This window comes from Symsagittifera roscoffensis, chromosome 1, assembly GCF_963678635.1.
Source record: "Symsagittifera roscoffensis chromosome 1, txSymRosc1.1, whole genome shotgun sequence".
NCBI lineage: Eukaryota > Metazoa > Xenacoelomorpha > Acoela > Convolutidae > Symsagittifera > Symsagittifera roscoffensis.
In genome coordinates this window covers 43807898-43829123 of record NC_087062.1, presented here as the reverse complement: position 1 = coordinate 43829123, position 21226 = coordinate 43807898, and the positions used below count along the sequence as shown (strand labels likewise).

General features: G+C 35.5%; 2 protein-coding genes across 3 annotated transcripts in view; both read left to right on the top strand.

Moving 5' to 3' along the window:
- Nucleotides 1-13005, top strand: part of LOC134844828 (sodium-dependent serotonin transporter-like) — a 98140-nt gene extending 85135 nt beyond the window's left edge. For both annotated transcript variants that reach the window (XM_063861654.1, XM_063861646.1), the window contains 11 exons: nucleotides 1770-1904; nucleotides 2411-2627; nucleotides 2764-2902; nucleotides 6241-6375; nucleotides 6473-6701; nucleotides 7347-7459; nucleotides 7759-7890; nucleotides 8149-8248; nucleotides 8371-8471; nucleotides 10071-10250; nucleotides 12185-13005. In XM_063861654.1, the coding sequence (XP_063717724.1) occupies nucleotides 1770-1904; nucleotides 2411-2627; nucleotides 2764-2902; nucleotides 6241-6375; nucleotides 6473-6701; nucleotides 7347-7459; nucleotides 7759-7890; nucleotides 8149-8248; nucleotides 8371-8471; nucleotides 10071-10250; nucleotides 12185-12391 (1688 nt within the window). In that variant the 3' untranslated portion in view covers nucleotides 12392-13005. The remainder of the gene's footprint in view (nucleotides 1-1769; nucleotides 1905-2410; nucleotides 2628-2763; nucleotides 2903-6240; nucleotides 6376-6472; nucleotides 6702-7346; nucleotides 7460-7758; nucleotides 7891-8148; nucleotides 8249-8370; nucleotides 8472-10070; nucleotides 10251-12184) is intronic.
- Nucleotides 13006-13120: 115 nt separating this feature from the next.
- LOC134857451 (synaptotagmin-7-like) overlaps nucleotides 13121-21226 on the top strand; it is a 56553-nt gene continuing 48447 nt past the window's right edge. The window contains exons 1-2 of the mRNA XM_063873732.1: nucleotides 13121-13156; nucleotides 14318-14428. Of these exons, the coding sequence (XP_063729802.1) occupies nucleotides 13121-13156; nucleotides 14318-14428 (147 nt within the window). The remainder of the gene's footprint in view (nucleotides 13157-14317; nucleotides 14429-21226) is intronic.

Genomic DNA, 21226 nt, shown 5'->3' with positions numbered 1-21226 from the left:
ACGATACCCAACAATCGTTGTGGATGTTGTCCCTGATGACCCATGTTGAATCTGGAACAAGTCTGTCAGCTTGCCACTCTACCCTCCGGTCGCCGGCAAAATTATCATTAACGTGCTTAAACACTCAAACAACACTCAAGGAAGGGTACCTAACCCACCACCAAAAACGATCGACCCTTCGATCAGAATTTATATAAATCAATTTGAAACAACAACAAACGGGAAGATCAGATCACAACTCGTCCGGAAACAATAAATAAACTGTCATTTTATGTTTTTTTTTTTACAGTTTTTGGTCTTTTTTGGATTTTTCATAGTTTTTTTTACTTTTCTGTTTTCAAGTAAATTTTTTTTGGCTTTTTTTGGCTTTATACTAATTTTGTTCGGTTTTACGCTTGTCTTTGAAATTTTTTGGTTCCAAAGCCTTGGGATAATTGGGCTCATGACTTCCCACTTAACCCTCCGGCAAAAGGAATTTTTGGTCTTAACTAAGTTAAAAACTTAACAGGACCAGGCGGAGGGTCGGTACATACGCCTAGTACAACAAAGAACATTAAGGCCTCTAACTCGGGTATACGCCCGGAGCGGAGAGTTCGTCGCTGAAACGTTTGCTGACCCTGAGGGTTTTATGCTTTTAACAGGCCCACCTTGGAGCGCCATAAAAATGTCTATGTAACGTTCGCCCAAAAAATACATAGTGACGGAGCGTAGAAAAAGCACCTATTGGCAACTGGCCGGCGTCAATTACCTAAATTATACTCGTTTTTCACCATCTAGGCCTAGTCAGTTCATTTTCTGGTCTGCTTAGGGCTAAGTAAAAAGGTACTATTTTTAGGCCATCAGTCAAACGACTTTGATCAGCTTTCATTACAGGCGAAGATAACCACATAGCTGGGTCTCGGATCCCCAGACTACATGATTATCATTAAAAACACGAATCGAACATCCTATTTTACTATGTTTTTACTGAAAGCTATGTACTAAATCCATTGCAGATGGATTGACCCTTTCCTCTTCCTAGCTCCTCATGATCTAAAATAACAAACAATGTTGGGGTTAATTCAAATGTTCAGGGCATCGAAGTAGCTAAAAAGTCAGTTTTTTTTACAGTCTCTCCGCATATATCAGTCTCCAGGCACCGGGCCTCTAATTCCGTGCTTCTCTGGAGGTAGCTTCAATGTCTCTTTAATTTCGTGGCACGGTAGGGTACCGTTCTACTCAGGATACTCACTGAAGTCTCTTTTCGTGTGATCTTTTTCCGCTAAGTGTCTTATCGTGTCTCTTTAGAACGAAAAACAGTCGATAGAAAACATGAGAGTAACAAGAAGTTACTCTCATGTTTTCTATCGACTGTTTTTCGTTCTATATCCAGTTGTGTGTTTTTTCGTCTGTTTTCTGCCAAGTATGGCCATTTTCTGTATTTTTCGGAAATCAAGGCCAAACTTCCATATCAAGGTCAAACTTCCAAATCAAGTTCTAACTTGCAAATATGACCGTCTCGCACATAACTGAATTTCAAATCAATGCAGGTCACTAGGTAATTTGGTTGACTCTGATCTCCAACAGTAATCAGAAGGTCGAAAGTATCATAGTAACCGAGGTTACAGTCAGCAGTACCTTCATCACGTTTTCCAGTCTAAATCCTTGGAATTTTCTAGAGATGGAAGTGTTAATGATAGAAAGGAGATGATAAAAAAAGTGTAGAAACAAAATGAATCTGATCTGTTGTTTAGATCATAGAATCCTTTGATTTAACGTTTGTTTTTCAGGTGCTTTTCTTTTACCTTACTCAATATGCTTCCTATTTGGAGGACTGCCTTTATTTTTTATGGAGCTGGCCCTCGGTCAGTATTATCGGACAGGATGCATCACCCTATGGAACAAACTATGCCCAGCCATGAAAGGTAAAAATTTAAGTTTAGAAATATATACTGGGCGACATTGAAAACGTATCTTCAAGTTTTTTGCTAATTCTTTTTCACATTTCAGCCGCTAAGTTTCATTTTAATCTGTTCTATATTGTAATTTCCTTGTAGGCTTGAAAAAAGTTACGCCTTAAATTTACCAGGAAAACCCATTTTTGATCCGAAGGAAAAAGGTACGTTGATTGCTTATCCTTCAGTTTTTTTTACTTTATTGACCTTAAAATGGCGAGGATTTTAGTTAAGGTACCTTAATTAGTTAAGGTACCTAATTTAGTTCCATGAAATGAATCAGATAAAACAAAGGTAATATTTTTTCTTTTTTAAGCCCATTTTAAAAAAATTTGCTATCAGAAAAAGCATGTTTGCTTGAAAATTTCAACTTAGAGTTTTTTTGCATCATCGAAATTTTGCTGTTGCTTTTTCAATGTCACCTAGTATACATGATAATAGTTTGAATTTTTTTGAATGCTGTTTTGTTTGTTCAGGACTGGGCTTCGCGATTATTTTTATAAATATGTACATGAGCTTTTTCTACAATACTGTTATTGCAACAGCCTTTTATTATCTGTATTCATCATTCACCCTTACTTTACCCTGGGTCTCATGTGGAAATCCATGGAACGATGAAAACTGTCTAGCTATTGGACAAACTGCAAAAGCAAATCAGACCTTTACAGAAACGCCAGCCAGTCAATACTACACGTACGTCGATTGAATTTGTTCTTGATAGAAGGTTCTGAGTTTTGGTTCAAAACCAATTCTCCCTCGCACCCAAAAACTTCTTCAATCTCAAAATAGTAAACAGTGGAATCCTTATGCTCATACATATTTGTTTTAGGAGGTATGTACTGGAGAACTATAAAGCAGCGGGTCTCCATGACATGGGAGGTCTGAAATGGGAACTTTCAGTATGTCTGATGTTCGTGTTCATCGTTGTTTATTTCTCTCTGTGGAAGGGAATCAAAGGATCAGGAAAGGTAGTGGACAGTTTTGAATATTTTGAACGGCTATAGGTTTTGAACGCCTAACAATTTGTTGGTCGACTAATTATATCATGAAAAAATGCGAAGTGAAAATATAAAACTTTAAATTCGGAAGCTGGACAAAGCTATAATTTCTTCTGCTTTTGCGTCGATTTAAACTAGCTAAAATGACTTGGGTTTCCCTTATGAGATTAAAAGAAGAAGCCCTGTTACTTAATTGGAATTTAGAAGAAACGACCCTTTTCTGATATATAGATTGTCGAGTTTCTTGAAAAAAAAATGAATGAGCGTGTAGTGACTGAACAGAAAAATGGCGCGTAAATCGTGAACGATTTTTTGCTTTGAGAATGGATTTTAATTTTCAAAATTGTCAAAGAAATGAAAATTTGACACATTGATCCAGTTTTCTTCATTCGGGTCATTATCGACAAATATGAATCATAAATGATTCTTGAAATTCAAAGAACTTAAAGTCCATAATTTTTTATTTGAATTTCGTAGTCTATTTAATTTTTGTTTCCCTGAGTTCATTGGCACTTTTTCAACCGCTGTTGGCTAGAATTGTAGTTTTTCAGACGTGGTTGTTTTGTTAGAATGCCAATTTAATTTCTAATTTCTATGTATTGCTGAATGTAAATTCATACCTGCCACTTGTGCTAATATATAACCTTCAGTCTCATTTGCTATTTTTTGGTTTGTTTTGCTGTTTTTGTTTACAGATTTAAAGTTGTTTTACTTAAAAATTCAAGGAGTGCTCTGCGCATTTGGTGCAGTGGTAACACGCATGTTTGAGACGACAAACCCCAGAATTCGATTTCAGTCGGGATCTGCTTTTTTGTGGAAACTGAAAAATTGCGAGTATTTTAGGCTTTCGTGTCTGCTAATTTTAGTCAGCATAGGCCCCGAAGAAAAGTTCGGTTACTTTTTTTTGTAAAGTTTTAAAAGCTCTCTGTAAGTTTTCTTTTTGTGTAGGTAATTTTGTTCCGGAGAGTCTTTTTTGCAATTTTTATAACGTAACAAAAAAAAACGATTTTTTCAAAGTTTTTTTTTCAATTTTTGATTTGTCTGTTTATTTGCTGGTAATCATGTGTATTCAGTTTAGTATCGCTTCGGTTTTGTGTCAATTTTTAAAGTATTTTCTTGCAGGTTTTTTCGAACCGAATAAAAATTTCTTTGTTTATTATCTGAATGAAAGAAAAGCAGCGCTCAGGAATAAAAGTTTAGCGCCGAACGAGATTAGTTCCATCTGGATTTTTTTTTTAGTTTTCAGACTGAAAAAGAATTTTGCCTAGCAATCCAGTTTTTTCTTATTGGATTAGTTAAACAAACAAGTGAAACCTAAGTTGAAAAATGAATAATTAGAAAAAAAAATCATTTTTTTTGTGGTTCGAGTTTATTGACAGGTTTCCAACTGTCTGTTCGCTATTTGTTTAGTTTGTAATGTTAACTGTTGTCGAAAGATTCTCTTTTGCTTGCACAGTGACCGTTTTTTTTGTGAAAAACGTATATTTTTGGCCTCTAATTTTCGGCTCGGGCGTTTTATGCTGGACGGCATCAAAAACGCAACAGCGAAATTTCAATGAGTCACAAAACCTATTATTTTTGAGAGTTTTCAAAAGCCATATGCTTCTTCAGACAAATAGCAAGTGTTCGACGACTCGCCTAGAAAATGATTCTTTAAAGAAAGTTTTTGAGCGAAGTTAAGGTAAAAAATTGCTGGTTTTACCTCTATCATCTGAAAGAAATAGCTTTAGTGCCTTGTTTCAGTCACACTTCTGGAAAAAAACTCGTCTTTATATGACCAATAAATTTTTTATGGTCAATAAACTGAAAGTTAAGCCAATAACTTCTTTTTCTGCATCAAAACTGAGTTTTCAAGCATTCTAGCAAAATCACAATCATGCAAGATAAGCCTGCGAAATGTGATTACCATTGCGATAAGCAAAAGTATTGCAACCGGGTACTAGACTTTTCCCCTTAAATAACTTTGTTCACAGAATAGTAATTATTTACACAGTTTGAAATGTTAAATTTACAAATATGTAGTTTATGCAGCGTGCTTGTTTTGCCTGTACATTGCATTGTAGCGGGTAGCTGCAAATGTTTTGTGATATTTTTTACTGAAAATATATCGGCTGTTTTTTAAGCTTATTAAGTGTCGGCTTTCATTCTGTCGGCTTATTTGCCTATTGTTTTTTCAAATTTGTTTCCAGTCGTTTCTTCAATTCATTTTAACTTCGATAAGGTATGTTTGGCAAATTGAAATCACTTCTCCGACCTTCTTCGGAAAACGTTAGAAAAAATTATGAAACAGTTTTCGAATATTTTGTCTAGTTTTTTCTCTTTTCAATAATTTTTTTTCGGATTTTGTCCTCGATACTTTTTGATCGGCCTGATGTTCTTATCGTATTCTTTTTGGCAAAGGTAATTAAAGTCATGACTTTATTCGCAGTTTTCTTGGTGTAATTTTCAATCAATTTTTTAGTCCCTTGATTTTTATTTTACTTCTAATGCTTTCTAGCCTCTGTTTTTTTGCAGATCGAATAATTCTTTTTGTAGGAAACCCGGTTTTACGAGGCCTTAAGTGCTATCAAATCACAAACTACCTGTAAGTTTTTAATTCATTTTTTGTTCATAATTTATATATTTTTTTTATTTAAAATAACAAATTTGCTTTTTTGCGCTTTTTATTTCTAGTACACGTTATGTTTTTTTCCTCTTTCTATATAGTGTGTTTTTTCTCATTTGCTGTTCAAGTTTAGGCAGGCTATTCTGATTTAGGTGTTCCGTTTTTATTCCTAACAAAACTTGCTGATAGCGAAAAAATTGAAATGGACAACTGTTTTTTCGCCAGCCTTTTTTTGGATATTTGTTTTAGTTTGTTTGGACTTAGTTCAGAGCAACTTTTCGTCTGATTCCTTGTGATGTCTGAGAGTTTTTGCGTGCTAATCTGCTAATCGATTTATCCCCGTCTTTTCAACGTAGTTACCGCTCGGTAACTTTTTATGCTAGTTCAATGCTCGATGTTTTATTCCACCACAGGTCTTCATCAAAATGAGTTTCCTTTTCAGACAAATACATAAAAATTTGGGTTGTTTTTTTTAGCGTTTTTTCAATTTTTTCACGATTTGATGGCTTTATGTATCGCAAGTGGTGCAAAGCTCAGCTTCGCCTCTGTCAAATTTTCTTCAAAGGCGTTAGCTTATTAAAATCCAGTTTCTTCAACAATTTTTTTTGTTAAAATTGTATTTAGAAAGTTTTTGATGATGCGTTTTCAATGTCGCACAGTGTACTTTAATGCCTTTCTTAATAGGTCAGTGCAACTGTTTAAGGTTGTTTGGATTACGGCAACTGCGCCTTATATCATTCTGTTTTGTCTGCTAATTCGAGGTCTGACGCTACCTGGTGCAATGATGGGAGTCAAGTACTACTTAACTCCAGTGCCCGAGAAAATTCTAGAAATTACGGTAAATATTGCACATGAAATATATAAAATTAGTTGAAAATGCCTTCTAGATATTCTAAACGGTATTTTCATTAAAAAGTAATTTGTGTCGTCAATAGGTGTGGAAAGAGGCGGCACAGCAAATCTTTTTTTCCTTGGGACCCGGTTTTGGCGTCCTCCTGGCTCTAGCCAGTTACAACCCCTTCCACAACAACTGCTACCGAGACGCCATTGTGACTTCAGTTATCAACTGCCTCACCAGTTTTTTGGCTGGATTCGTCATTTTCTCCGTTCTCGGATATCTGGCAGTCAAGCAGGGAAAGAACATAGAAAATGTGGCCAAAGAAGGTCTGTTGCATCTGAATGATTTTTGCAGTTTTGGAAAAACAGCTAACATTCTGAGAACAATAGATAGTTTCTCAGTGATGTATGAGGTGTGTGATCAGAACAAGAGTCGCCAAGAACCGATAACAACCGTTGAAACATGAAATTGCAATGTTTTTCACGGGCGTTCGTTTCGCATATTGTGTAAGAGTCATGAATGTTGTGAATACTCTTATATAATAGGTCTTTGTGCTTTTTTTGTTTTTTTTTTTCAGGAAAAAGTCTTTGATTTTAATTTTTGCGGTTTAGTTTTTGATTGCTTTTTAAGTTCAGTTCATTTCCTTTGTTAAAAGGAAGGTGAACTCCATCATGGAACAGCGAAAGTGTAAAGGGCACAAAAAATGTGATCGACTTCTAATTTCAAATTTAATTTTCAGATTTTTCAGCGAAGTTAAAGTTATACTTACTGATCAGGTTTTCTCATATTGGGTTAATTGTATCAAAAAGTAGCAATCATATCTACCAATTGCCCGAGAAAATGAAAGAGCTTTAAGGCAATATATTTGTTTCTTTGAAATTTGATATTTTTTCAAAAAACAAGTCAGCATTTTTTTCTCTTGCGTTCATGACTCTTTTCAAAGTGTCTGTTGGCTATGTTTTTCTTTTCAGGCTCTGGTTTGGTGTTCGAAGTGTACCCGGAGGCAATAGCTAATATGCCCTGGTCCACCCTGTGGGCACTTGTGTTCTTCTTCATGCTGATCACACTCGGCCTCGACAGCACAGTTAGTAGTTAACTCGACGAATGAACAGCCAACCTCAGTTTGTAGCCTGAGAGATTTATACTTTCGTTTCCATCTTGTAAGTGATCACTTTTGTTTTCATCATGCATAAAACTTGTGTTTAACGTAAACATTCCTGGAGAAGTGTGAAAAATATATATCAAGTTTGTCATGATGTGCGAAAATTGTAGAAGAAAAGTTAAACAAATGGTTACAACATTTATCTATGTTAAAAATCAAATCTCGATGTCCAGAATCACAGGCTGCCCTGGCGGAAATGTGACAGTATTTTGGCTGTTTAGTTTGGTGGTCTGGAGTCGATCATCACTGCACTGAGTGACCAGTTCCCCAACGTGCTAGGCAAGCACAGGGAGTGTTTTGTTCTAGTCCTCATCACCTGCTGCTTCTTCGGGGCACTCCCAACCACCACCAGAGTAAGTTCAGTCCGCATGAATGAACAGGGCTGCGACAAAAACGACATCGCTTATGTATAAACTAGCGAAACTAGTTTAATTCTACAGTGAGTCCTAAAGAAACTAAAGTATTTATTTAATCTCTTTGTTTGCTCTAAAAGTTTGCACATTTTCCAATGTACAAGTAGCTGAGATAATGGTATCTGAAATGTGTGTGTATTACAATTAACAAAAAATACATAGTAAAGATAATCGTATTCTTAAAAAGTGTTTATTTAGGGAGGAATGTTCATGGAGCGCATCTATGCGGAATATGGGACTGCCAACCCGATGATTATTGTCGTACTATTGGAAACATTGACTGTTTGCTATTGCTACGGTTAGAGCTGAGTCTTGGCTACTTTTGTTGCCCTTTGATTTTTCTACTTCATACTCGAAGATAACGAATGATTAGAAACTCTCTCAAATTTGTAATTCAAAATATTTTGTGTTCTGATGTAGGATTCAAACGTCTGCGAGATGATATCACAGAGATGATTGGGATGACTCCTGGCCATTACTGGGTATTGTGTTGGGCATTCTTGGGACCAGCTTTTCTAGTCGTGAGTATCTTCTTCATCATAAGCTAAATAGGTGACTCGAGTCAATAGCATTGAATGTGAACAAATAGTTTTCTTAGCAATACTTAGCATAATAGTAATGCGTTCTTTTTAAGAGCGTCAGATCGTGTATTCGATCTCCTGACCTAACATTGATAGTGTGTGAGCTCTCACTTACCACCAGCTTCAGGTCTACCACAGCCTGACCGATTCAGGATTCAGGCTGCAATAGTGTTACCACGTGAAAGTTCTAGTTGCATAAAACGGCCAAAGTGGTTCTAAGCGCAAAAAAAACTTCGGTCATAAAAATCAGTGTGGAATGTGGAGAGTTAAAACAATTGGACATCTTTAGACGGGTCTTTAAGCCTGCTGATAGTTCCTCTGCGATTCGCTGAAACCACGTTTGTTTTTATTTACAAAAGCGAAGCGTAGTGTATTATTACGAATTTTTTTTCCTAAACTAAGTCGTTCGGTGGCAAACTAAGTACTCATTGGGTGGCACTTTTGGTATTTTCAATTTAATCATAATTAAGTTTATTTAAGCATAAACAATTTAATGGTATATGTTGCTGCTTTTTTTGGCTAGTGCTAGCTCTTGTTTGAAAAAAAAACATGTGTTCCTGAAAATATATGGGATTTGCTGTTTTTTTTTTGCGACGCTTTCGAAATTGCTTCGCACTCTTCGCAGAAGTTTGATTTTTTTCCTAAAAATACTTAAAACGTTTCAAAAATGGTACCAATGGAGAAAACGGCTTCTCTTTTAAGTTCGTGCATATTTCGCTAGTATCTTTTCATTTTACCGCACGTTCTACGGCCTCTGAAAGTTTCATTAGAGCAATTTTTGGCCTATTTGTTTTGAAACTTTTCATTTTCTCAAAGATTAAATGCACCAATCTGAGAGGAAGGTCACAATCAAAAGAACCAAGTATAGGGTTTTCGCTTGCACAAGCGACTATTCCTTAAATTTTGGTAGAAAAATTATGACCTCTCGAAAACTGCACTGACAAATCGGAGATTAAGGGTTTAACCGAAAAAAAATATGTTATGCGAATCTTTAACACTGCATGTGACTACGCCTTGCGTTTTGAAAGAAATATGGCCTTAGAAAGTGTCCAATTGTTGGTAATTTTGGCCGTTCACAAACTAGCCTGCTGATTCTGAGGTTGATTTTCATGACGAACATGGTGCTTAGATTTTCCCCGCGTAGTCTGTTTTACCCTGTTTTTCTGTAGAAAAGCTGATGTGGACTTTGGAAAAATTCCTATGCAAATTTTTGTTCCTTTTTGTAGAAATTTTGTTACGTTTCTCGAAAACTGCTTGCTAAATTTGATATTAAGGGCTTAATCTAAAAATGTTGGTGCGGAAGTCTTCATCTAAAAACTAGGTCGCTGGTGTTTGCGGAGCGCAGCTTCTCCTCCGTGTATTATTATTATTAGTATTACTTTGTCTGTTTGGACGATCTTTTAAACTGCAGTTGTTGTGCTGACCAACTTAATCAATAAACAAGTTCGAGAGCGAAAATTGAAATTAACGTTAACCTTACAAGTTCAGTTTTTGTTGCAGTTTTGTATATGATATAGCTAATGGTTGGGCTTTGTTCAGATAATAACGTGTTTCTCCATCCGAGACTTGAGTTTCCTCTCCCAACAGCCGGACAGCATGGAGGTGTACCCCTGGTGGTCGGACATCGTTGCATACTGCATCTTCTTCTCTTCGCTTATCTGGATACCTGGATACATGATATTCTGTTTCTTCACCACACCTGCACCCACCATCTCACAGGTAACTCATTCACGCCATTTAAGTTTTAGCTCCTCAATTGTTTTTGGTGTTTTCGAATTTTGTGACAGCTGGAGATAATAATTACTTGAATGGGAATTAAGTCGACAAAATTTCGAGGTCATTTTTTCTCCGTAAGAAGTTGAGCTTGTTTATTCTTGCAACTTAAAAACTTCCAGGGTCCTTCCCTCTTGATCAAGAGGTAACGCAGATAACTTTGCACCCTTAGGTCTTGGGTTTGAGTCACGTCGGAATTTTTTTCCAGCATGCATGAGAATGCTTTTTTTTCTGTGAAAAATTTAATTGTCAGACTTTCTTTTGTCTGCTTATGTTTTTCAGCTTAGTTGGCACATCGCGGATGTCGATGCTCCTTGCGGTGTAAGAAATTTGCATTTTGATTGCAAGTGCGTTGATTTAATCCTTTAATCTGTAATTTTTCTATCCCTGAGATTTTTTCGCTTAAAATCTGTATTCGGCCTAAATAGTTTCGGCGATGTTTTGTCGGTTTAGTCAGTTAATTTTGTGCTGTTCGTAAGACAGCACTTTATTACTATTATTTTAAGATAATTCAAGTATGTTGTGGTGTCAAAATTTTGAAAAATCTAAAACTTATTCGCTCAACATTTTACAACAATATCTTGTGGCGTTTTATAAGAGTAATGAACGTAGTAAGTGCTCTTATATAGGTCATGGTAATTTTATAGGTCAGTGTTTTATTTTCCTGAAGTTTTAAAAAAATTTTACGAGCAAATTCGATTTTTTGCGGTTTGACTTTTGATTTAATTTTGTTTACTTCATTTCCTTTTTTAAAAGACCACTCCCGAACAGCGAAAGTGTGAAAGTCGCGAAAAACGTTATTACTTCTAATTTCGAACTTGAAATTTAATCATCAAATTTTGCAGCGATTAATTGTTTTTATCAAAAAAAGCCTTGCGTTCATTTGTGCATTCTTGCGTTCATCGCTCTTGTCCAACTGTCAGTTGGCTAGTTTTTTTTGTTTCCGGATCAATGGACATCTATCCACGAATTGTCGGCTTAGTGGCTGCTCGGTTATTAATCAACGCTCATTTGATGGCGGTTGCGTTTCCCGACTGTTTTTCTGGAATTGATAATTTTCATTTTACCATAAAAAAGTTTGTCTTAAAAACTCTCGTGTCATTTTTTATTCTGTAGCTTGCAGTGTTAGAGTTGCGTTTTATTACACTTGAGATCAGCTTAGTTTATTATTACGAACCGCCTTTTTTCTAACCTAACTCTTAGTTAAAGGTGTTCGCTTATTTGGAAATTTCACTGAAGCATTGGAAATTGCATAGTATCTTTCTCTCCTTTATTTGTTGCTGGTGTTTGGCATCTATTAAGCTTCCGTGGCTGAGTGGTTAGTGTGTGGGCCTCTTAATCTCCAGGTTGCAGGTTCGAACCTGAGAGGTATGTCAGTTTTACTAATTCGAGGCTTTTTTCTATTTTTTTGAGCTTTATAGAGCGACTCTGTGTCGAAATTGATGAAAAGCTCTACTTCGCCTGTGTTAGAAACGTTCAAAATCAGATTCACGCGCGTGATAATCCTTTTCACCCTTGCATTAACTCGGCTAGATTGAACTCATTGAAGCGCTTCAGAGCTGAATAGATATGATTTATTTGCTATGAATAAAGTGATGCATTTAGCGAGGTGGACTGATTAACTTTTCATAAGTCATGTCTTGTTGATTTTTTTTCGGGTTGAAGGGTTTCTGACAGGGCACACTATCTACGATGTTTATTTCACATTCTATTGTCTTCACATGTTTTTGTTTCATAAGTAGCCTTATTTTTTTGATAGATCTATTTTTTTCACTTTTTCGATTTTTTTTTGAATTTTTTTCTTGTTTTGTATCGCAAGTGGTGTGAAGCTCAGCTTCGCCTCTGTGAACAATGTTGATGGTGTTTTTTTTTATTTTTAGAAAATACAGAAGATGTTTCAAGCTGTCCCTGTCAGACGCAGGGTAGAACGGAAACCCGACGGGCAGCCTGATTCAGCAGGCGTTGGAGGATTGAATCCAGGTGGGACCAATGCTACTGCAGGGATTGAAAGCACACCAACGAGTGAACATTTTGTTGCGGGATCAAAGTTCACAGAGCATGATAAACAAGTAGTGAGCAGTGTTTGAACATATTTGGGACAAAGGTCGTCAGCCTGAGGGCGCCAGTGGCGGAAAGATGAAAAGCAATTAAAACAAAGGAACAAAAGATTTTTATCTGATAATTTATTTAATCCAATTTGAATAAGACCGAGTAATTTGTGGAATATTTGATAAGGACATAATGCACCTTCCCCAGGGAAGACCTTCAGTTTCGTAGGATAAAAAATTGTACCAACCAATTACTCAGTTCTCCCTTGCTCCATTACCTTATTCTAATTCTCGCATTCTTTTAGATTGTAAACTAAAAAATAGACCGAACTATAATCCTACTACTTCTGCTACTGTTATTGCGTATCTTTTGTACTTCCATAGATTAGCTGTAGGGCTCACTATTGATCAAGGTTGTTCCGTCTTGGAGCCGGAAATTGTAAATTTCAACGGATTTATATTTAATTGACCTGAAGTTTTGACGTATAGATGAGGTGATTTATATTATTAATTATATAGACATAGAATGAAAATACTAGTAGGTGACGTGTAAATTTGTAAATCTGTAAATGTACTCTGAAACCCTATTATGTAAACTGTATTTTATTGAACACTTAAATATAGCTCCTATTTGAATTTTTATTATTCTTCAATTGATTTTTCCGTGAAAAATAATGGAAGTTCCAGAATTTACGACAGTTTCACAGCGCGATCGATGAAGGGCTATTATTGTTTGCGTGTGAGGTGGGGGGGGGCTTTTGTTAATGAATGGCGAATAAGTGTTACCGGGGACTCATTAACTCGGCTAGATTGAACTCATTGAAGCGCTTCAGAGTTGAATAGATTTGATTTATTAGCGATGAATAAAGTGATGCATTTCGGGGGTGTTCTTGCCTGACCGGTGGCGTTGTAGTGAAGTTAGTTAGAGCTTATTTGCATCACTATCAGATGCCGTTCGGATTTATAAGGCCCCCCTAACCCTTTTTGATGGTGAATTAGAAAACATAAACGCTAACCAGGAAATGATTTCAAATGCATTAACTACACACACGTTTCTGCTTTCTCTCTTTATGGGGCGAAATTATTCCACTTTTGTCCTATACCCTTAGCCGCTGCAGCGAAAAATGCAGTTTTAACCGTTGAATGGGCGCCTCTCATTTGCGGAGAAAAGTGTCCTGAAAAAACAAATTTAATCAACCGCCGTAGCGAATCGAATAAATCTGAATGGTAACTGCTGCAAACATCTTAATCAACTCTTAAATATCTGAGATTTAATTTATGTCGTACAGTTGACGATGAAAAAATATCAGCATCTTCAATTGCTGCAGACTAGTTGATAGCGTACAACCCAACAGCATTATTCAGTTCTAGATTAACAGTCAATTCAGACATAAAATTTTCTTTGCAAATTAAAAATTCCATCTTAATAACCCAAGAAGCAACGTGAACAAACAGTAAGCCGTTCATTCTCTACGAAGGTAAGCGTCTTAATCATTGCTATTAAGTAGATTAGATATGCTATTTTGGCTACCGAAATTTGTGAAATAGCGAGATCGATTTATTGAAAAAAAATTACCGCAGACCATTTTCTACTTGTCATTCGATCCAGCTCATTTCCTTACTTTCTTGAACCATTGTTTGCTAAGTTCAGCGCAAGATGAAAACAGCTTTAATCAAACATTTGCGGCGCAAGTGTTGCTCAAATTAATAAGATTTTTCCTGTATATAGAAGTTGAAATAACAAATCATTTCCATCAGCATACTTTACGTTTCCTGTGGACTTCGGTCTACCAATTCATTTTCTTCCTAGAAGCTCGCTGCTTTCTTACTGTATTAATGATTATAGCAGACCATATTACATCGCTATAGAAGAAGCAAAAAACAATAACGGCTGCAAATTATTGACCTGCCCGCTGATTTCGACTGGGCTTTTGTGTTGCGGGGGACACCTTTTGATTTTGGGAGGCTTTTTTGGCGATTATCAACTTTCACCTTGGAATTAGTACAGTCTTCAAAGTGGCGTCAACATCAGGTGGCGGTGGATTCTGGGGTGGATTGCTGCAACTTGCCAAAGTCGTTAGTACCATTTCAATGGCTTCTATCATATAAAAAGATGTTGAAGTCTAATTGACTTCTATAAATCAGTTTTTCTCATTTTTTTTTATCGAATTGCTTTTATTGCGTCATCTAATTGCGTTTAAACGAGCGAAGGAGAAAAAACCCGGTTCAGAAACAGACGACAAAAAACCATCATAGTACAAATCAATTTGCAAAAAGTTAGTTTTCCTATGCATACTATTCAAGCAATGAAACTCTGAAATATTTCAAAATGTTTCATAGAGCGAAAAAGCGTGCGAAAAGTTAAATTTTTACTGAGCTAGGTCTTCAAGCTATGAAAGTTTGAAATAATTCAAGTTGTTTCATAGACCGCAAATCGGTTTGCGAGAGGTTTTTTCCAAGCAAGCTATGAAAGTTTGAAATAATTCAAGTTATTTCATAGACCGCAAATCGGTTTGCGAGAGGTTTTTTCCAAGCAAGCTATTCAAGCTATGAAAGTTTCAAATATTTCAAGTTTTCTCTTAGACTGAAATGTTGTGCAAAAAGTTAATTTTTCCAAGCGAGCTAAGTGAGCGAGGAACTTCGAAATAATCCAAGGAGTATCTTAGACCGATTCGTTTCGCGAAAAGTTATAATTTTCTTATGCAAGCTATTCAAGCAAAGGAAGTTCGAAAAATTTCTAGTAGTATCATAGAGCAAATCAGTTTGCAAAATAGTTTATTCAAGCAAGCTATTCAAGCAATGAACTTTTGAAACATTTCAATTTATTTCCTAGATTGAATTGGTTTGCGAAAAGTTTTCAAGTTAGTTTATAGACTGATTCCATTCGCTAAAAGTTGAAGTTGTTCTAAGCAAGCTATTCGAGCTCTGAAACTTCAAATTATTTCAAGTTATTTCATAGACCGCAAATCGGTTTGCTAAAAGTTAGGTTTTCTGAGCATAGTGGTTGCAGTTTGATTCGTTTCAATCTGAAATCAATCCTTAACTGCAAAATCTTGGACAATAGGTGGGCAGGTATTTTCTAGCCTAGCAATTGAAACGAGTTTCTGACTTTTGTCAAAAAAAAAATTTAAGAATATTCCAGACCTTAGAATATTCGATGGTTGCTCTGAATAGCTCTTAAGCCTTCTTTTATGTTGTGCTCGGTGGTTTTTCTTAATCATTGCATCATATGACTACGAAAAACATGTCATTTCATTAATATATAGATAGACTGGAACCATCATGGAATAAATTATGAAGGTCTCAACAAATTAATTTCTCCTTTGGACGTAATCAGACCACTGAACTTTTCAAAATCGATTTATTACGCAATCGTGGCTGACGTCAAAAAGAAAATGTTGAAAGAAAATTTTCACTTTTTGCTCTAACAATTTATAAAAAAAAACATTACTTAGCAAAAATGCGACGAATATTTCAGCAGAGTTTGTGCAATAAAAACCATGCATTTTTGCTCTTCGACCAAAATTGAAAATTTTATTTCAGTATTTAAATGCTTTACCGGAGACTTCTGGCAATCGAAGCGTTTAACTTTAATTGTTGGAAAAATCAAACACTTTTTATGCTTGCGAATAGCAAGCTTTATCAAATCGGATTACAGGTTTTTTTCAGGTTAACACTTGAATCATTTGATAGCTTGATTTAGAAAAAAAAATGATTGCCACGTTACATAATTTTCTTGTGCTGTAAGCAAGTTTCCTTGTAGTTGCAATTGTTATGATTTACTCTGTGATGTAAATTTACTACCCCTGACTTAGCATGTTTTCTTTATCGGTTTCGTTTAATTGAAAGAGTTATTTGGCATCAATGGTTTTGGCTTTGTTTTATTGTCTTAGTGACAGAATTTTATGTAGTTTGATGGAAAACATATTTTTTACGTCCCTCAGGAATCACAAAGGATGAAATTTTCAATATTGCAAAAGGTTAAAGCTCAAAGTTTTTCCCGACAGCAATTTGTTTTCGGCTCAACGAGAGTTTTACCGGCCTAGTTGACGCTCGCATTTTGTACCTGAATACTTAGTTCACCCCTATGATTGTGTTGCGGGAAGTGTTTTTTTTGTCAAATTGAACATGAAGTTTATGAAATTTATTTCTTCGACTTTTAATTTTTTTTCGACTTGAGGGCTATCGTTTTATTTTTTGTCTGCTGTTTTGCCGTATCTCAAGTGTTGCGAAGTTCCGCGTCGCTTCTGTGTGAAATGTTTTGTATCAAATCCTAACCGTTAGTTGAAGACTCAAGCGAAGCGTCTTGCAGACCTGTTCTTGAGAAGTTTCTGGTGCGGAACTTTCAGAGAAGACCCCATAGTATTCCAGTGCATTCAGCAACTTGACTAAAGATTAATTTGAGAAAACGCTCTCATAAACGTACCGCACTGATATATTGTGTAGCCATTTGATTGTAGTCATCTGAAAAATGTCTGGATTTTGTGCAAAGCGAGGCAGTTCTGCAGATAGAATTTATGCGTATTTCAATTGGGCCTATAGTCGTCTTTTATCGAAGCCTTCTTTTACTGTTGCGAGTATGTGTAAGTTAGACGTGCTAGTTTTTTTAAGCCTATGGGTTGACTTATTTTTGAAGCTGTTTGTTTTCTGATCAACCGGAGTTTGGCGCTTGTGTTATATAAAAGTTCATTTTCTCCATTAAAATTGCACTTTCATTGGCAAAGTTTTTGTGCAAAATTGTTTTGCGTTTTTATGAAGTCGCAGAAGTTATAATGTTCAATTAAAGCACCTCAATAAAGCCTAATGTTTACTATAAAATCTTGCGTTAGAGCTTTAGTTGTCAGAAGTCTGGCCTGCTGGTCGAATCTTATGCTTGTTCTCGGCAGGTTGCGGGATTGATTCCCGGAGCGGAACGCTTAAGTTTGGTTTCTATTAGTCTTCAATTGTTCCGATTTTCGATACGAAAGTGACGGAATATTTGTGCTTGGGGTGCGTTATTTTTTTCTTCAGACAAATTTCGACTTTTTAACTAGCCATTTTTGACAGAATTTTATTATATCATTGAAAAGTTATTGTTGTCCTGAGCTCAAATTTGAAAAGATATTTCACCTGTGATCATTTTTGGTGAAGTTATGAGGGTTTAAAGATTGCCAATTCGGACAATTTGGGACAATTAACGCGCGATATATTTCGCTCTATTAATGCGTAAGCGGAGATTTAATCCGTCTTTGAAATCGTTCCAAATTGGTTGAAAGAAACTTATTTGCCATAATTGTTTTGTTACAATGAGCAAAATCTATTCTTTTAAACTTTATATGGCGTGTGGGGGTGATGATTTCATAAAAAAAATTTCAAATTTTAGAAAAAAAGGATTTCAATTTTTTTTATAATACTTAATTTTTTTATGTTACTACTGCTCGATAAACCTGAAAAGGCAGCCGGAACAATCAGGGCTTTGCCCTGATACGAGCAGTCTTGTTTTTTTTTTGTAAATTATAGCTCCATTTCGCTGTTTTTAGCGCGTGTTGTCGAGTGCAGATTTGTTTCAGTGTAAAGCTTCGATTTTTTTTTCATGAACTCACACTTGTGTATCAGAATTGCAACTTCGCCTCATTTATACTGACGATTCATATAAACAAGACTGCTCGTATCAGGGCGAAGCCCTGAATGTTCCGACTGGTTTTTAAGGTTTATGGATCAGCAGTAATAGCATAAAAAAATGAAATGAAATAAAATAAAATGAATTTTTTTTCAAAAATTTGAAGTTTTTTATGAAAGTCATCCCCCCACACGCCATATAAAGTACAAAAGGATATATTTTGTTCCTTGCAACAAATCAATTATGGCAAATAAGCTTCGTTCAACCAATTTGGAACGATTTATAAGACGGATTAAATCTCCGCTTGCGCGTTAATAGCGCGAATTATATCGCGCGTTAATTGTCCCAAATTGGTCAAAATGGCCAAAATGGCAATCTTTAAACCCTCATAACTTTACGAAAAATGATCACAGGTGAAATATCTTTTCAAATTTAAGCTCAGGATAACAATACCTTTTGAATGATATTAAAAAATTCCGTCAAAGATGGCTTGTTAAAAAGCCGAAATTTGTCTGCAGAAAAAAAACCCACCCCGAGCACAAATATTCCGTTACTTTCGTATCGAAAGTCGGAACAATAATTGTTCCCATTGTAGTTTGTTCCAGTAAATTTTGTATTTTCTACAAAAATGAATCGCATTTTGCCTATCTTTGGTTTTTTTGGATTTATGTAGTTTTCTGTCGCAGTAGCTGCCCTTCGGCCATTGCTTCTCAATGTTTGTTATGGCTGTTTATGAACATCATCCGGGACCAATTTTTTTAGATGTAGTTTTATCGACTTATTTGTAAATTGTTCAAAAAATTGACTTCTTTTTTTCCATTCAATATCTTGTTCTGCAAGTTTTATTTGTATCGCAAGTAATGCGAAGCTCCGCTGTGCCTCCGTGTCTAGATTTAGGTTTGAGAAATCATTAAGTTTCTCTAAAAATATGTTTGAGGATTATTAATTCCACCCCAATATGTTTGAGGATCTTTAGTTCCAAACAAACACTAAATTCTCCTATGATTCTCTAAACAGATCGAAAAAGGTATACATAACACATAAGATCTGAAGAATTATACTGTCTGACAAACATATATTTTTAACTTAAATTAATTGAACTTAAGTTCAACATATTTCGCCGTATGTAACGAGTTGGGTCCTTCCTAAATTGATTTAAATTTTTGTTTTGTGTGCTTATTTAAATCAGATACATTTTTCAATGGAATATTTTTGGCAAAGAAGAACGTTTTTTTTTTGAATTATAGTTTTATCAATTATCGGACTATGCGCTGATTGAACTTAAGTTCACTTTCTTGATTTTCTTCTGAACACTTTGCTAGAGATAATGTCTATGCATGGAACGATAAAGATCTTGGGTCTAAATCCGGTCAGATTCTATTTTCGAGCTAAATTTTTTTCTAATGGTTATTTGCCCAATTGGGTTAGCTTGAAGAAAAAAGGCCCAGCTTGAAAAATTATTGATATTGGAAAAACTTTGAAGATCTGTAATTTATGAAACTGAGAAGTTGAAAAAAGTCCTTTTTTTGATATCACTGACGCGTTGTAACTGTTTGCTATAATGACATAATGTTTGTGGAATTTTTTGAAAAACTTCCTGTTGTTACTTTATGAAATTTTTTAAACTAGTAATGTTTATGAATTTTAGACTTGAACTATATCAACAGAAACTAAATTTAAATGAGTTTCGGAAGCGCTTCAAATTGGCATTAGAATTGAAGCGTAGTATAGAAAGCTTGCCTTTTTCTTTAACGGGTTGAGTCAATTATTCAGAGTTAATTAAGACTGATTGCCTGCATTATTTCGACTTTTTTTGCTAATGAAGCATAACGCCGATGTTGTTGGCGCGTAACTTTAGACATTTTTAAGTATAATTTACACTTAAAAAGGCAAATTCACAAAATATAATTTGCGTACCAAATGGTTGGGCTCAGCAGACTGTAACTAAATATTTATGCATATGTGTTCGAGCGGTAACAGTGTGATAAAAAACGTAAAAACTAAAAAATGTTTTTTTCTAGCTATAGTTTTTCATCACAACTGTAGGTACCAGCTAGATGGCTTATGAATTCCAGTGTTTCAAAACTGGGATCGCCGATACCGAAGCTGAAATTGGTACCGATAATGGAAATTTTTTCCGTTTTGAGCCTCATTGACTAAAAGTTCAATTTTTTGTTCTCGTTTTCGATAGTTTTGTTTTTGCTCCTACTTTCGAAGAAAAGGTGGAATTTTTGTGCGCGGAAAGTTTTGTTCTATCCGGACAAAACTCGACTCTCTGAATAATTAAGAACCAATTTTTTCTGTTGTCTGAAATTTGGACTTTGAAACGGGCGGGCGGGTCTAGAGTTTTTTCAAAGGAGGCTGATTTCAAAAAAAGGTGAAGATTTTGTTGATCTTTTTTTTAGGTCAATCAATTTGATTTTCGAGCAGTCCATCGGCGTTTTTAGTCCTTACTGGGAAAATTTGACCAAAAAAATTGCGTTTTTTCTGCGCGCTCTTTTAAAAATTCTCTTAGGTATTTTTTCTACCACATTAATTTTTGGTTTGACCAAGTTTTTCGCGCACAAAAAACGCGGTTTTTTAAAATCAAAACTTCTCAAAAAGTGCTCTCAACTGCCGTACAACAAGCATAATTACCCTTGCAATTAGCAAGCGTTATCAAACCGGAATATAGACTTTTTTCGGGTGACAAACTAGTTTAACATAATCACTTGAATCATTTTACCTCATATGAAATCAAAAGTCAGACGTTAGTTCGCGCATATGGCGTAGATCTAAAGCAGCTGCTTATAAAGACAAAATTCAATAAAGACAGGCCGGATGGAGGTGAATCCGGCCATGGTCTGTTTTTTTTTTCAGCGGAAAATTGTCCGTTGGTCACAAAATCTTAGTCGGACTTCTGTTTGTCTGCTTTTTTCTCTGCTTTGTTACTGCAACCCCAAATTTTCCTAAAATTTGGGCATTTTTTTACTCAAAATAAGAATTATTTGAGCGTATTCATTAAACGTTTTTAGAAGTTGTTTTATTTAAAAATTCAAGAAATGTTCTGTGCAATTGGTGCAGTGCTAACTTTCATGCTTTAGACGACAAATCCTAGAAGTTCGATTCCAGTCGGGACCTGTTTTTTTGTGGTAACTGAATATTTTTGAATATTTCAGACGATTTTTTGAAGGTTTTTGTAAAATTTGTATAATTGTTGTATACAGGTTTATCTTTTCATTTGCTGGTAATCGTAGTCATTCATTTTTGTATCGCAAATGGCGTGAAGCTCCGCT